This window comes from Macaca fascicularis, chromosome X (assembly GCF_037993035.2).
Source record: "Macaca fascicularis isolate 582-1 chromosome X, T2T-MFA8v1.1".
NCBI lineage: Eukaryota > Metazoa > Chordata > Mammalia > Primates > Cercopithecidae > Macaca > Macaca fascicularis.
In genome coordinates this window covers 2,498,853-2,513,880 of record NC_088395.1, presented here as the reverse complement: position 1 = coordinate 2,513,880, position 15,028 = coordinate 2,498,853, and the positions used below count along the sequence as shown (strand labels likewise).

The following is a 15,028-nucleotide window of genomic DNA, read 5'->3' as shown; positions in this document are numbered from 1 at the left end:
GGGGTGTAATGTAGATGGAGGCTGACCCCCGAGGTTCATTAGCTAATGGTTGATACTGCCCATTTACCAGCAGAGGGAGCGCAGGGGAAGGTTTTAGCATTTTTGAGGCCAAATGCAAATCCTAAAGCAAACACCGTAGGAATGGGCATCCCTTTCTGGTTTCCTTTAGGGACACAAAGAAGGTATGATTTAGAGGGCCCTGGGCAAACTTCAGATTCTGATGTGGGTGGCCTGAGGTTTAAACCAAACCTCCAGAGACCCCCAGTTAAAGATCTGTGTCACTCTTTTGTCTACAAAACAATCCCTGACTGTTGTTTCAGAGATTTCTTTAGGGCATCCTCTGCTCTCAAATCCCCAGTGATTCTTCAAACCCAAGAAGCCACAGCAGATCTTTCTTTTCCCCTATGGTCTGAGCACAGCTTTGGAATTCCATCAAGAGGCTTAAAATTTAGTGATTCGGTAGTTTTCTTTGCGGGTCGGGTTCTGTGGAAAACATTCACATTCAACCCAGATATTTTTCCTGACTCACCTGTGACGAAAATGTCACTGAATACAGAACAGAACAGAACTGTATTTGGCTAGTTAAATCAACCGCCATGCTTATAGTCTTGCAATGTAGCTTAGTAATTTTTTTTTGTTTGTTTCTTTTTCTTTCCTTTCTTTCTCCCCCTCTTTTACATCAGGCAGATAATGTGCCAGTGTCATTGTAACCAGGTTTAGGGGAAGGTACAGCTTACACCTGACCAGGAAAACCCAATCGGTGGCCAGGTGCGGTGGCTCACGCCTGTAATCCCAGAACTTTGGGAGGCCAAGGCGGGCAGATCACTTGAGGTCAGGAGTTCAAGAACAGCCTGGCCAACATGATGAAACCCCATCTCTACTAAAAATACAAAAAGTAGCCAGACGTGGTGGTGCCCGCCTGTAGTCCCAGCTCTTCAGGAGGTTGAGGCAAGAGAATCTCTAGAACCCGGGAGGCGGAGGTTGCAATGAGCCGAGATCGTGCCACTGCACTCCAGCCGCGGCAACAGAGTGAAACTCTGTCTCAAAAAAAATAAAAATAAATGTTAAAAAATCACATGATTAGGCAAGTTATGTATATTGAACTTAACCAGAAATAACCTTGCTAGTGACAGACATCTGAAAGTAATTTTTTTAAAAAAATCAGGCTTAGTAACAAGGAAAATAATGTTCAGAGCCAAACTTACCATGGGTCCTGAAACAATTTCTCCCGTTGTTTAGTTTGAAATAACTGGCTGCTGCTCCCAGCAGTGTCACCACCACCACAGATACGATGGGAGACACGATTTTTGCTACCATATTGCCTGCAGGAGTGGAGAAAAAGCAAAGCGCGTCTGAGAAAAACACGGCTGCAGGAAAACTGCTTAAATATTAGGTTGGTCCAAAAGTTATTGCCATTTTTGCCATTGAAAGTAATGACAAAAACTGCAATAACTTTTGCACCTATCTAGTAACTTCTCCATCACATCCCTTCCCATCCTTGTACTCACAGAAAAAAAAAAGAGAAAGTTAATTAAAAAACAAAAACAAAAAAAAAACACCTTAGGAAGTAATTCTGTTTTCACAAAGAGCCAAGCTTGTCAACCACATTTTACCACTGGAGACATCCAAGGCCAGGATTTGCACAGACGAGGCCCTTGGCATTTTTGTTTGTTTGTTGAAGTCAATTCGTGTATGCCTTTTAATTAATTTTATTAATATTTTTTCTTATTATTTTTGAGATGGAATCTTGCTCTGCCGCCCAGTCTGGAATACAGTGGTGTGATCTCGGCTCACTGCAACCTCCTCCTCCTGGGTTAAAGTGATTCTCCTGCCTCAGCCTCCAAAGTAGCTGGGACTACAGGCCATGCCATCACGCCCAGCTACTTTTTATATTTTTAGTAGAGACAGGGTTTCACCATGCTGGCCAGGCTGGTCTCGAACTCCTGACCTCAGGTGATCCACTTGCCTCGGCCTCCCAAAGTGTGTGGATTACAGAGGCGAGCCACCGCGCCTGGCCTGATTCATTTTTTTAGAGATGGGGTGTCACTATGTTGCCTAAGCTGGTCTTGAACTCCTGGGCTCAAGCGATCCTCCTGCCTCAGCCTCCTGAGTAGTTGGGATGACAGGCACATGTCAAAACTATTTTGTGCCTTTTTAGATGTAGAACGCTCACTCATGCAAAAATATTGTTCAACGAAAAATTGCCAGATAGGCCTGCTTTCAAAGGCATGCTGGAACTCTAGACCCAAGCACACACTACACATATGCATCTTCAGTGCCTCGATGGCAAATTACCCCAGAGCTTTGGTACTCCTGCACAAAGAACAAGAAGAAGGAGCTTGATGTGGCAAAAATCAACACTTCCAAAGGGAAAAAGGAAGACATCACCATTTCCATTTGAAATAGCCACCCTTTCCATGCATGCCTTTCTTCAGACTGGGTTGAACAGCTGGGCCAATACGTGGCATGGCATAGGTGAGGGACACAAGGCTGCTCCATGAATGAGGCTGCCATGTTGGGGGGAAGAGTGCTGTCACTGAACGCACGAACCTGCTCCAGGGCTGATGCTGCCGCCCGCTGCCCCCTGCCCCCTGGGAGAGACAGCTCTCTATTCCTCCCCTCCCTATGTGCACACACTCCACAGTACGATTTCACAGTGTTCCCCATCCAGAGGTGGAGCTGCATCTTCATTCTGAGAATCCAGGCTTAGCCAACAGAATGCCACACAAGTGAAGAGGTGGTGGCTGTAAGCCCAGGCACACTTCTCTTCATGCTCTTGGTACCCTGCCTGGTCACCATGTGATGAAGCCTGGCCTGGCTTCCTGGAGGGATGTGACAGCCCACATGAAGCTGAGATGAGCCATTCCACCTAAGGCCCCAGATATATAAGAAGACGCAGGAAACATGGTCAAAGCGCTGGCCACACCTACAGCTGACTGCACACAAGAGAGGGAGTTCAGAAGAGACCAGGAGGACCACTAGAATGGTTTCAGCCCAAATTGCTGACTCACATAATCATGAACATAATACATGCTTGTTATTTCCAGCCACTAAGTTTTGGGGTCTTTTGTGACACAGCATAGCTGACTGATACGTACCTTTTCCTCTCTCCCATCTCTTACAAATCAATCAAGTACAATCAATTGTTCTTAAAAAGTGGTCATCCAAGCTGACTGCTTCTCTTTGCCTCCCTTGCCAAGGCTTTAATTCAGCCTGCCATCATTTCCAAGGGGTACTGAACTGGTCTGAAAGGGGGTCTCCCTGGGCCTTAGTGAGCCCCCTCAGGTCCATTCTTCACCCACACATCAACAGGGGCAGGCTCTTTCCCATGAAGGTTCTATGAAGTGCAGACTCCACCTCTGCTAACCTGGCGGTCTTTCCTGGTCACCATTGCATCCTTCCCTGGTTCCTGTTGCATTCCACACCCTGGCTACACAATTTCTGGTGTCCCCACGTGTGTATCCAGCTCTACCTAGTACACTATCTTCCCTGACACCTCACTCTTCTCCTGGGCACCTCTCACCCATATTTTGGGGGACTGGCTTGGATATTGTTCTCTCCAGGAAGCCCTACCTCCCTCACCTAACCCAGTCTAGGAGTATCCCTTCTGCCTTGCTACAGGATCCCATATGTTCCAGCAAATTATTCATCAGATCTGACTGCAATTACTTGTTTATTTGCCTTGCCTTTTCCATCTCTGGACCTCACTTTACACCATAGAGGGAAAAAGGAGAATCAATAAATTTTTCTAAGGATGCCAACATACCCCAAAAATATTGATACTAGTACTCTGCATGTTCATTGAAAGGCAGAGGTCAGCTTCAATCACTTTCTCCTCCCCCATCATTGAAAACTCACAAGAGCCTTGGGGTTGAGCACATTTACTCTCAACTTAAACTCAAGCAGGCGTCAACCCAAATCTCCAAGAGTATGACTCTTAGGGAATGGGGAACCTGTTCTCCCAGCAACACAGGACACAAAGTCAGCCTTCTGGGCTTCAAGTTCTCCCTCCTTTGACCTGAGATGGGATTGACAGTGCACTCTGATGGCTTCTTTGGGCAGAGTGTTCATAGCTTCCTTTCTTCTGTCCTTCTTGGGTTTCAAGTTAGTGCTGGTCAAAGAAAGGGGAGTAATGGCGGTACTGGGAGAAGTGCAATGGTCTCAGCACTCATTCACAGCCTCACTCTGAGAGCTAAGGGGCATCTTCTGCAGCGAAAACCAATGCTTGCCTCTCCTTTCTCTCAACTCTGATTGGTCCTGTGCTGAAGGTCAGATATTTTTGTTTAGAAGCTACTTTATATACAAAAAAAGTTTGAGTGCTCCATGAAAGTCGTGAGGTTGGGAAACAGAAGCCCAAACAGCTCCTCCCAGCACTGATTTAGGAGAGTGTGCTCTTATTAAAGGTTGGGACAAGGTGAGTCAATCAGTTACCTTCTGGATTGCCATACGTTGAATGGTGATCTCCACCTGTAAGCGGAAAAGGACGTTCGTGTTTATTCAGCAGAGCTTACGGAGTGCCTTCTATTGCTGGGCACTGTCGAGGATGCGACTGTGAACACAGCACACAGATCCCTGTTTTCAGGGAATTTACATTCTTGACGGGGGAGGGGGACAGCCAAGCAGCATAAGGAGCATAAGGAGGAGGAATGTGAATGTGTATGCCGTGTCTAATGGCCATTAGTGGAATGGGGATAATACCAGGGAGAGGGAGATGCAGCCTTAATTTCGGCATTGGGGAGTCTACATATGTGCGCATGCAAAACACACACAGGCTGACAACTCCATGGAGACACATGCCATTCATACACACGTGCCATTCATACACACATGCCAATCATACACATGTGCCATTCATACACACGTGCCATTCATACACACGTGCCATTCATACACACGTGCCATTCATACACACACTGACATGCACAAATGTGTGTGCACATGCATACACACATGCAGCATGCAACAAACGTGCAACACACAGGCAGAAAAGCACGCATACACATGTGCATGCACACACGCATTTACACACATGTGCAACACGTAAATACAAACGCAACACAAAGCACACGTGCACATCCTACACATCCCCACATACACACACATGCACATACCACACATACAGGCAACAAAAGCACATATAAAGCACAATTCGCCTAAACATACACATGTACACATGTGTGCACATGTTAACACATGTATGCATAAACACGTGCATGTACACACAAATATGCACAAACACATTCATGTGTGTATGTGCATGCCTTACACACGCATGTATATGCACAATCCACATGCACAGATACACATGATATATTTGTGCAGTATGCACATGCACCACACGAGCACACCCAGATGCACACTCCTGCATCTATCCACGTGCACACATGCGCTTGCACACCCTAAATGTATGCATGTGAATGGATACACACGGGAAACATGCAATGCATATGCAACCCAAGCACAAACATGCACACATGCAAAATGCACAAGCACATGCCAACACATCTGTGCACATACACAAACATGCATGCGCTCAAACAATCCACATGTGTGCACACCGACACTTGCACATGTGCACATGAAATCCACATGCACTTATGAGCATGATTACAAAATCCACATGCACATGTGCACATGCATGCGCACACAATACACACAAGCATACCTGTGTGTGAACACATGCATACACACACATGTGCACACACATGCACCCAGTACCACCTGTAAGTGGGCCAGAGTTCCTTTCAAGAAATTAAGTCCTCAGGGCATGCACGACATCTCCCCCCAGCATGGATGACCAAGGAAAATGCAAATTAGAGACCCGAATCGCCAGTTAGTTGTTGTGCATTGGATAAAAGCATCAGCTTCCCATCAGTACAGACAGTGTGTTAGTTATTTGCAAACGGACAGCTTTGCCTCACATATTCTGTAAGACATAATTCCTTTACCATAAGTATTTCCATAACGAGAGTTGGGTCTATAGCCCCGTCTTCCTGAAGGGTAGAAAAGAGACCATGAAATGCTAGATATTGCTCAGGAAATCCACATGCTCTCACAGAAGCAAGCAGGTCAGCAAACCTGAAGCAAGATGCTCTTAAAGGCTGCAGAGATTCCAGTGGCTCTCCCAAGGCCAGGGAAGGTGCACAGGTGTCGTCTGGCCCTGTTTACTGTTTACACTGGTGGCTGAAGGTGCATTAGATGTACATCCCTGAGGGTCTCGAGGCCTGACATAGATGGGCAAATGTGTTTCCTTGGGTGTAAAAAAAAATGCCAGCAAATGTTGGTTAAAAAAAGAGAATAGGAAGAAAATGCAGGCCACAAATAGTAATCATAACCCATTAAAAAAAAAAATTCCTCCAGGTTGGGTGTGGTGGCGCACACCTGTAATCCTACCACTTTGGGAGGCCAAGGCGGTAAGACCACGTGAGCTCAGTTGGAGCCTGAGAAACACAGTGAGACTCCATTTCTACTGAAAAAAAAAAAATTAGCCGGGTGTGGTGATGTGCACCTGTAGTCTCAGCTACTTGGGAGACTGAGGCAAAAGAATGCTTGAGCCCAGGAGGTGGAGGCTGCAATGAGCTATGATCACGTCCCTGCACTCCAGGCTGGGCTACAGAGTGAGACTTTGTCTCAGAAAAACAACAACAAAAAAGTTTTTCTACATTTTTCTAACGTGTTAAGAGCAATTTTTAAAAATACAGATTTGAGATTTTTAAGCTAATGCTTTGCGCTGATTTTGAAGTGAAATGACTTATGTGGATAATGGGTTCTATGGGCTGAACTATATTCCCGTCCAAATTCACAGGTCACAGTACTAATCCCGAGGGCATCAGACTGTGGCTGTATTTGAACACAAAGTCTTTAGAGAGGTGATTAAAATAAAACGAGATCACTAGGGTGGGCTCTAATCCAATAGGACTACAGACCTTATAAGAAGAGATGGGGACAGAGACACACACAGAGGGATGACCCTGTGAGGACACAAGGAGAAGATGGTGTCTACAAGCCAAGGAGAGAGGCCTCAGGAGGAACCAGCCCTGCCCACACCTTGATCTTGGGCCTCCGGCCTCTAGGACTGCAGGAGAATCAATGTCTGTTGTTTACAATCCACCCAGTCTATGGTATTCTGTGATAGCAGCCTGAGATGGACTGAGACATCTCATAAGAAGAGGAGACTGGAACACAGACACACACTGAGGGACGACCCTGTGAGGACACAGGGAGATGATGATGTCGACAAGCCCAGGAGAGAGGCCTCAGGAGGAACCAGCCCTGCTCACACCTTGATCTCAGACTTCCAGTCTCCAGGACTGTGGGAGAAGAAATCCCTTTTGCTTCAGCCCTCCTGACTGTAGGAATTTACTATGGCACCTTAGCAGACGAAAACACTGGGTGTTAGAGAAACTTGTCCACTAGTATTTAAAAACCGCAAGTGCAACATTTTCTCCCCACTCTCCGCAGGGAGGCCAGACTTTGGGCTTCCCTCCGCGGCCAGCCAAGGTCAACCCCCACCCCTCAGTGCTCTGCATGAAGTTAGAACAGGGCCTAACACTCTTCGCCTCCTTCAGGGAGAAGCCGCGTAACTCATCCCATGGCGGCGGCTTGCATCCCAGCCAGCACCTCCATGCTACTGTTAATCCGAGCACTGACTCACAGCCTCGCTCTGCTGGGGCTGGAGAGCAGGGGTCCAGGCAGGAAGGGAAGCAGAGGCATCCTCGAAAACAAGCGTCATGCTCCCAAAACTGGGCTATGCCTCATGCACGCTTGATGCGCTTGGCCCAGCTGGCCCTGCCAAGGACCACAGGGCTATCTGCTATTTTCCGGCAGTTTTGCCCCAGGGATACAGCAGCACCCTGACCGGTAAGCTTTGATCCATTCGGGAGCCAGATAATGGTCCCCCAAAAATGGCACAGTGCAGACCTACTGAGACTAACTTCACAGGAAAACGGGAAACGATCAGGGCTCTCCGGAGAGCCACTTGCTGAATCATTTCTTTCTAACTGATGAGTATGCCAGAGAACAAAAGAAACGTCCTGAACAGCTCTCTCTCTGTAGAGAGAATTTTTAGAGAATCGTGCATGGGGTGAAAAGGCTCATTCATAGGCTGTAGGGGTGTGGGGACAGCTCACTTTACATAACACACTCCAAGGTGGGCCGGGTATGGTGGTGCAGGCCTGTAATCCCAGCACTTAGGGAGGCCAAGGTAGGAGGATCGCTTGAGCCCAGTTCAAGACCAGCCTGGGCAACATGGTGAAACCGTCTTTGCAAAAATTGTACCTGAGGAAATGACGACAGTGAAAGAGGCCAGACCTAACTGATTCCATCTTGCTTCTAACCCTTAAGCTGTCCTTGTTCATTCCCGGGCATAGGCCGAACTAACTTTGGGAAGGAATTCAGTTCATGGTTTGACTCTGAAACAAAACTGATCATAGCCTTTCCCTGAAAACACCTCCTTCTTGCCTGGGACCAGTCGGCCTTTGTAGGACTAACAAATTAGCTACAAGATTAGAAATTATGGTTTAGGGCAGGGTGCGGTGGCTCACACCTATCATCCCAGCACTTTAGGAGGCCCAGGAGGGTGGATCGCCTGAGATCAGGAGTTCAAGGCCAGCCTGAACAATATGGTGAAACCCCGTCTCTAGTGAAAATACAAAAATTAGCCGGGCATGGTGGCATGTGCCTGTAGTCCCAGCTACTGGGGAGGCTGAGGCAGGAGAATTGCTTGAACCGGGGAGACGGAGGATGCAGTGCGCCGAGATCACGCCACTGCACTCAAGCCTGGGCAACAGAGCAACACTCTGTCTCGAAAAAAAGAAAAGAAAAGAAAAGAAAAATTATGGTTTAGGGGTCGTGCAGCATCTGGCTCAAGAGTCTGAACCTCTGCAAATTGGTCCTGAGGGTAACATCACTACTGTAAAACGTAAGCCCAGTGTTTGAGATATTTTGCAGACCCTGAACTAGATGGATGAGCTGACACCACCCAGACTGGTAACCTGGCTCAACCAGGTCTGCCATCCACCCAGGAACAGAAAACAGCAAGAAAACCTCACTTCAACCCCCTATGGTTCCCTCTCCAACCTGACCAATCAGCCCTCCCCGCTTCCCAAGCCCCTACCCGCCAACTTATCTTTAAAAACTCGCCCCTGAATGCCTGGGGAGACTGATTTGAGTACTAATAAAACTCTAGTCTCTGGCACAGCTGGCTCTGCATGAATTACTCTTTCTCTTTTTTTTTTTTTTTTTTTTTGAGACGGAGTCTCGCTCTGTCACCCAGGCTGGAGTGCAGTGGCCGGATCTCAGCTCACTGCAAGCTCCGCCTCCCGGGTTCACGCCATTCTCCTGCCTCAGCCTCCCGAGTAGCTGGGACTACAGGCGCCTGCCACCTCGCCCGGCTAAGTTTTTGTATTTTTAGTAGAGACGGGGTTTCACCGTGTTAGCCAGGATGGTCTCGATCTCCTGACCTCGTGATCCGCCCGTCTCGGCCTCCCAAAGTGCTGGGATTACAGGCTTGAGCCACCGCGCCCGGCCGAATTACTCTTTCTCCATTGCAATTCCTCTGTCTTGATAAATCAGCTCTGTCTAGGCAGGGGGCAAGGTAAACCCACTGGGCAGTTACAACAGTGAGACCCTATCTCTAAAAAAAGTTCTTTCAATTTAGCTGGGTATGATGGTGTGTGCCTGCAGCCCCAGCTCCTCGGGAGGCTGAGGTGGGAGGATCTCTTGAGCCCAGGAGTTTGAGGCTGCAGTGAGCTATGACTGCACCCCTGCACTCCAGCCTGGGCAATAGAGTTGAGACTCTGTCTCTAAATAAATAAATAATAAAATAATAAAAAACTACTCCCAGTGGCTTTCTGTAAAAATATTAAATTTGGTCTTTGCCTCACATTTTCAGTAAAGTTGAAACCGCCTTTGCAAAAATTATAACAGTGAGAAAATTACGACAGTGAAAGAGATCTGACCTAACCGACTGCATCGTGCCTGCAGCCTTCAAACAGCCCTTGTTCAGACTCAGATAACCATAGGAGGAATTTACAGCTTAACAATCAAACAAAGATAACAGCCCTTTTCCGAAACAAACTCCCTTCTTCCCTGGGGATCAGACTGTCTTTGAAAGACTAACAAAGTAGTCACAAGATTAGAAATTATATTAATAGGTTAGGAGCCATGCAGCCGGAGGCCACAAGATTCCAAACCTCTTCAGGTGCTCCTAGGGATGGCATCACTATTGTAAAACCTAAGGTTGAAGTTGAGATATTTTTTAAACCCTGCATTGAGATGCACCAGCCGGCGCCACCCAGACTGGTGATGTGGCTCAGCCAGCTCTGCTGTCCCACACAGGAACAGAAGACAGCTAGAAGAACCCATGTCCATCCTCTGTCATTCCACCTCCAACCAACCACTCAGCACTCCCCACTCCCGGGTCTCCTGCCGGCCAAATTATACTTTAAAAATCCCAGTGTCCAAATTTTGGGAGAAGCTGATTTGAGTCATAAAACTCCAGTCTTGGCTAGGTGCAGTGACTCATGCCCGTAACCCCAGCTCTTTGGGAGGCTGAGGTGGAAGAAGCACTTGAGGCCAGGAGTTGAAGACCAGCCTGGGCAACATAGTAAGACCCCATCTCTACAAAAAAATTTTAAAAATTAGCCAGGTGTGGTGGCACACACCTGTGGTCCTAGCTACACAGGAAGCTGAGGCAGGAGGATTGCTTGAGCCCAGGAGGTTGAGGCTGTAGTGAGCTATGATTTCACCACTGCAGTCTAGCCTGGGTAACAAAATGAAACCCTGTTTAAAGAAAAAAAAAGCAAAAACTGCAGTTGGTATAGGAGTTAAGAAGGAATTACTTAATTACTTAGGCACATAGCAAGGGTATGGGAGTCCTCGGTAAGGCTTTTCTTTTTAATGAAAAGCAGCCCCAAATAATTTTCTAACAAAGAGCAGCCTGTAAAGTTGAGCCGCAGACATAGACAAGCCAGCTAGGAGCTTGCATGGGTGAATGCCGGCAGGAACTAGGGCCTAGACACGTTCAAGATGGCGGCTTCATCTTCCCTCCTCTTTGTCAGCCCCATGTACAAGAAGAAGCAGACAAGATGGCACTGACCAACTGGAAAGCCTATTTGCATAATAAGATTAGGGTGGGGCCACCAGCCTTCCCCACACACTATGTAGAAGTCATACGTGATGGAACCAATCTGTGAGCCCTATGTAAATCAGACACCACCTCCTCCAGCCTGCCTATAAAAGCTGCTGTGGTCTACAACCTCTCAACTTTTTCAGATGTTTCTCTCTCTCTCTCTCTCTCTCTCTCTCTTTCTCTCTCTCTCTCTCTCTCTCCCCCCCCCTTTCTTCTATTACACTTTCAATTCCTTAACCCACCCACATGTGTCTGTGTCCTGAATTCTTTCTCAGCGTGCAACAACAAACCCCAGGGTATGTACCCCAGACAGCATAACCGTTTCACAGGCTCCCGTTCAGTCAGCTCTGTGTGAATTAAACTCTTTCTCTATTGCAATTCCCATCTTAATAAACCAGGTCTATCCAGGTAGTAGGTAAGGGGAACCCCTTAGGTAGTTACAGAAAGATGGTGGAAGGAACTCATAGTACGTTGAGTTGAAGGTGGTCAATTCTTTTTGGTTTTTTTTTTTTTTTGAGACAAGGTCTCAATCCATGGCCCAGGCTGGAAGGCAGTGGTGCTATCATGGCTCACCGCAGCCTCAAACTTCAACCTCCCAAGTAGCTGGGACCACAGGCACACACTTCCATGCCCAGCTAATTTTTGCATTTTTTTTGAGAGACAAGGTTTCACTATTTTGCCCAGGCTGGTCTTGAACTCCTGAACTCAAGTGATCCACCCACCTTGGCCTCCTAAAGTGCTGGGATTACAGGCGTGGGCCACCATGCCCAGCCAAAAGTGGACAGTTCTTGACCCCAGGTAATGAGTACCTTGTCATGAGCCCCCTCCCACCCTGAAGCTTGTCTGTGTCACAGGGAGTGAGTTCTGAGGATGAGCTACCTATAGGGCCACAGCTATTGCTCCTTTGAAGTGGACAGTCGAGCGTCATGCATTGCTTTCATTTTGTTGAACGGATCTGATGACAACACTCGTTTCAGAGGTAATGAAGATGACAGACATCAAAATATTTTACTCCAAAATATATCGCTTTGCCTTATTTTGAAATTGCCGCTCCAGGGCCAGCAGACTGAGGTGGGGAAATTGGCGTCTGTAGAGGATCTTTGCTGTTGCAGCCAGGCCCTCCCTTTCTAAGCTTTTCCTGGATGTAGGAGAGAGAAACTGAGACTCTGACACCTTTACAGGTCTGAAAAGAAACATTTACCATGGTTGTCTCTGAGTGCTGGTACCTGGGAACCTTTATCTGCATAACAAGGACCCCCTTGCAGCCAGGCCTTTTCCTGTCTGCCTCTCATCACCTGGCTTGCCACCTGTTAAACCTGCTTTACCAACATCACCTATTTTGGGCCATGCTCTGAGCCCACATTCTTCCTGCAAAGAACAGCAAATAGCAAACTCAAATAGCAAAGACGTGGAATCAACCTAGGTTCCCATCAATGGTAGACTGGATAAGGAAAATGTGGCCCACGTACATTGTGGAATATTACACAGCCATAAAAAGAACAAGATCATGTCCTTTGCAGCAACACGGATCGAGCTGGTGGCCATTCTCCTAAGCAAACTAATGCAGGAACAGAAAACCAAATACCATGTGTTCTCATTTACAAGTGGGAGCTAAACACACAGTATGCACTGTGAAAGGAAATTAAATTTTGTGATCCTGAATTCATTTAGTCAAAGGGAAAAGTCAAGCTGGGAATTGGGTCACATAAATCTGCCTCCCCATTTTGGTGCCTAAATAAAATGGCTACAAGATGAAAAGCTACACGTCTCCCCCATATTTTGCCCACAAGGAAATTCCTAGTGAGCTGTGAAGATTTCACCATGACAATGCAAATTGATAGCTTATCTTTACAGGTGCAGTCACCCCCGCCCACCAGACACAAATCATATGTGATTGCTCCCCTGCCCCATTTTGTCCAGATTATCTTATGCAACATGCAGATTCCCTGCATTTTCCCTCTGCCCCATTTGTCTATGTCATCTTATGTAAAAAACACAGATGCACTGAGCCAGACAAAAGCATGAATAACTATTTTCCCTACCTCCCACTTCCATGAAAATTATGTACTTCTCAATTTCCCACCCTTTCCCCTTTAAATTTGGAGCCTTCAAAATCATCTTCGAAGAAGGGCACAGACCAGTCTCCTGGGTGCGCGTCCTTAACCTTAACTTTGGCAAATAAATCTTTTAGACTCGTCTCGTCATTTTTCTCGATTGACAACGTGGACACAAAGAAGGGAACACCAGACACCAGGGCCTACTTGAGGGCAGAGGATGGGAGGAGAGTGAGGATGGAAAAACTACCTATGCTTATTACCTGGGTGATGACATAATGTGTACACCAAACCCCTGTGACAAACAATTTACCTATATAACAACCCTACACAAGGACCCCTGAACCTAACATCAAAGTTAAAAAAGATGCTCTATAAGCTTTTGCATCCCATTGGTGGTTGAGTCTTGGTTCTGAAGGTTTGCGTGTATATCCACTCAATACATTTGTATGCTTTTTCTCCTATTGATTAAGCTGCCTCGTGTCAGAGATTCAGAGAAAACTTAGGGAGCCAAGAGCCTTGGCTCTCACAAAGCCTAATGAGACCATATCTGAAAAAAGAAAAAAAGAAAAAAAGTACTTCCCACCTTGCCAGAGCTCTTGGCACATATTAGTTTTAACCAATGGCTACTCAAGGCCAGGCGCGGTGGCTCACGTCTGTAATCCCAGCACTATGGGAGGCTGAAGAGGGCAGATCACCTGAGGTCAGGAGTTCAAGACCAGCCTGACCAAAATGGTGAAACTCCATCTCTACTAAAGATACAAAAATTAGCCAGGCGCAGTGGCTTATGCCTGTAATCCCAGCACTTTGGGAGGCTGAGGCAGGAGAATCACTTGAACCCAGGAAGCCAAGGTTGCAGTGAGCAGAGATCATACCACTGCACTCCAGCCTGGGCAACAAGCAAAACTCTGTCTCAAAAAAAAAAGGAAAAGAAAAGAAAAAAAGAAAAGAAAAGATGGGTTACTCAATTCATTGAAGGTGTGCAAAACTCTTAACAAAGGGAAAATGTTAAAATGGAGACAACGGTTTAAAATCAGCCTCCAGAGTGTTTTGTTCTTGTTTTCTTTCTCAGGGATGACATTTTGCTTCAGTCCTCCTTTTCCAAATCCGGAGAGGATCTGAGGGTTTCAAGGTCCCCTGATCTCCATGAGAAAAACTCAACCAAGCCAAGAGGCTGTTTATGGCTCCTGTAGAACACTGCTTTCATTCTGGGCATAATCACCGACCAAAAGAGTTATCTTTTTTTTTTTTTTTTTTTTTTTTGAGACAGGATCTCAGTCTGTCACGCAAGCTGAAGCGCAGTGGCGCCATCTTATCTCTCTCTGCTCGCTGAAGTCGCGACCTCCTGGGCTCAAGCGATCCTCCTATCTCCGCCTCCTGAGTAGCTGGAACTGCAGGCACATGCCACCACGCCTGGCTACTTTTTGTATATATGTATTTTTTGTAGAGACAGGGTTTTGCCATGTTGCTCAGGCTGGTCTCAAACTCCTGGGCTCAAGCAATCCTCCCGTCTCGGCCTCCCAAAGTGCTGGGATTACAGGCGTGAGCCACCGCGCCCGGCCATTGAAAGTGTTTTCTATTCTGTTTGAAGTAAGTGAGCTGCGCCCCTAAAGAATTTCCAGTTTGTTGGATGCTGTCTCTCTCTAATTAGTTGTATAGTTCTTTGCTCTGTTTACTTTTACCTAAACAAAGGTGTGTGTGTGTGTACGTGTGGCTGCACCCACCCTCCTGGGGAACAGAAGCAGAACAGTCCAGCACAGACAGGTTCTCAGAAGACCAGGCACCGGCACACAGCACCCCACTCACCAAAGACTCCAGGTAGAAGGCCCAGGGCAGAATGCAA

General features: G+C 47.0%; 1 protein-coding gene across 16 annotated transcripts in view; it reads right to left on the bottom strand.

Annotated features, from left to right (window-relative positions):
• The window catches only part of XG (Xg glycoprotein (Xg blood group)), a 64,790-nt gene that overhangs the window by 3,091 nt on the left and 46,671 nt on the right, over window positions 1-15,028 (bottom strand). For 6 of the 16 annotated variants that reach the window (XM_005592882.5, XM_045384061.3, XM_005592883.5 and 3 more), the window contains 3 exons: window positions 5,949-5,993; window positions 4,432-4,467; window positions 1,206-1,322 (listed from right to left, as the gene is read on the bottom strand). In XM_005592882.5, coding sequence (XP_005592939.3) covers window positions 1,206-1,322; window positions 4,432-4,467; window positions 5,949-5,993 — 198 coding nt within the window. The remainder of the gene's footprint in view (window positions 1-1,205; window positions 1,323-4,431; window positions 4,468-5,948; window positions 5,994-15,028) is intronic. The other 10 variants (XM_045384059.3, XM_065538654.2, XM_045384060.3 and 7 more) reach the window with 2 other exon arrangements.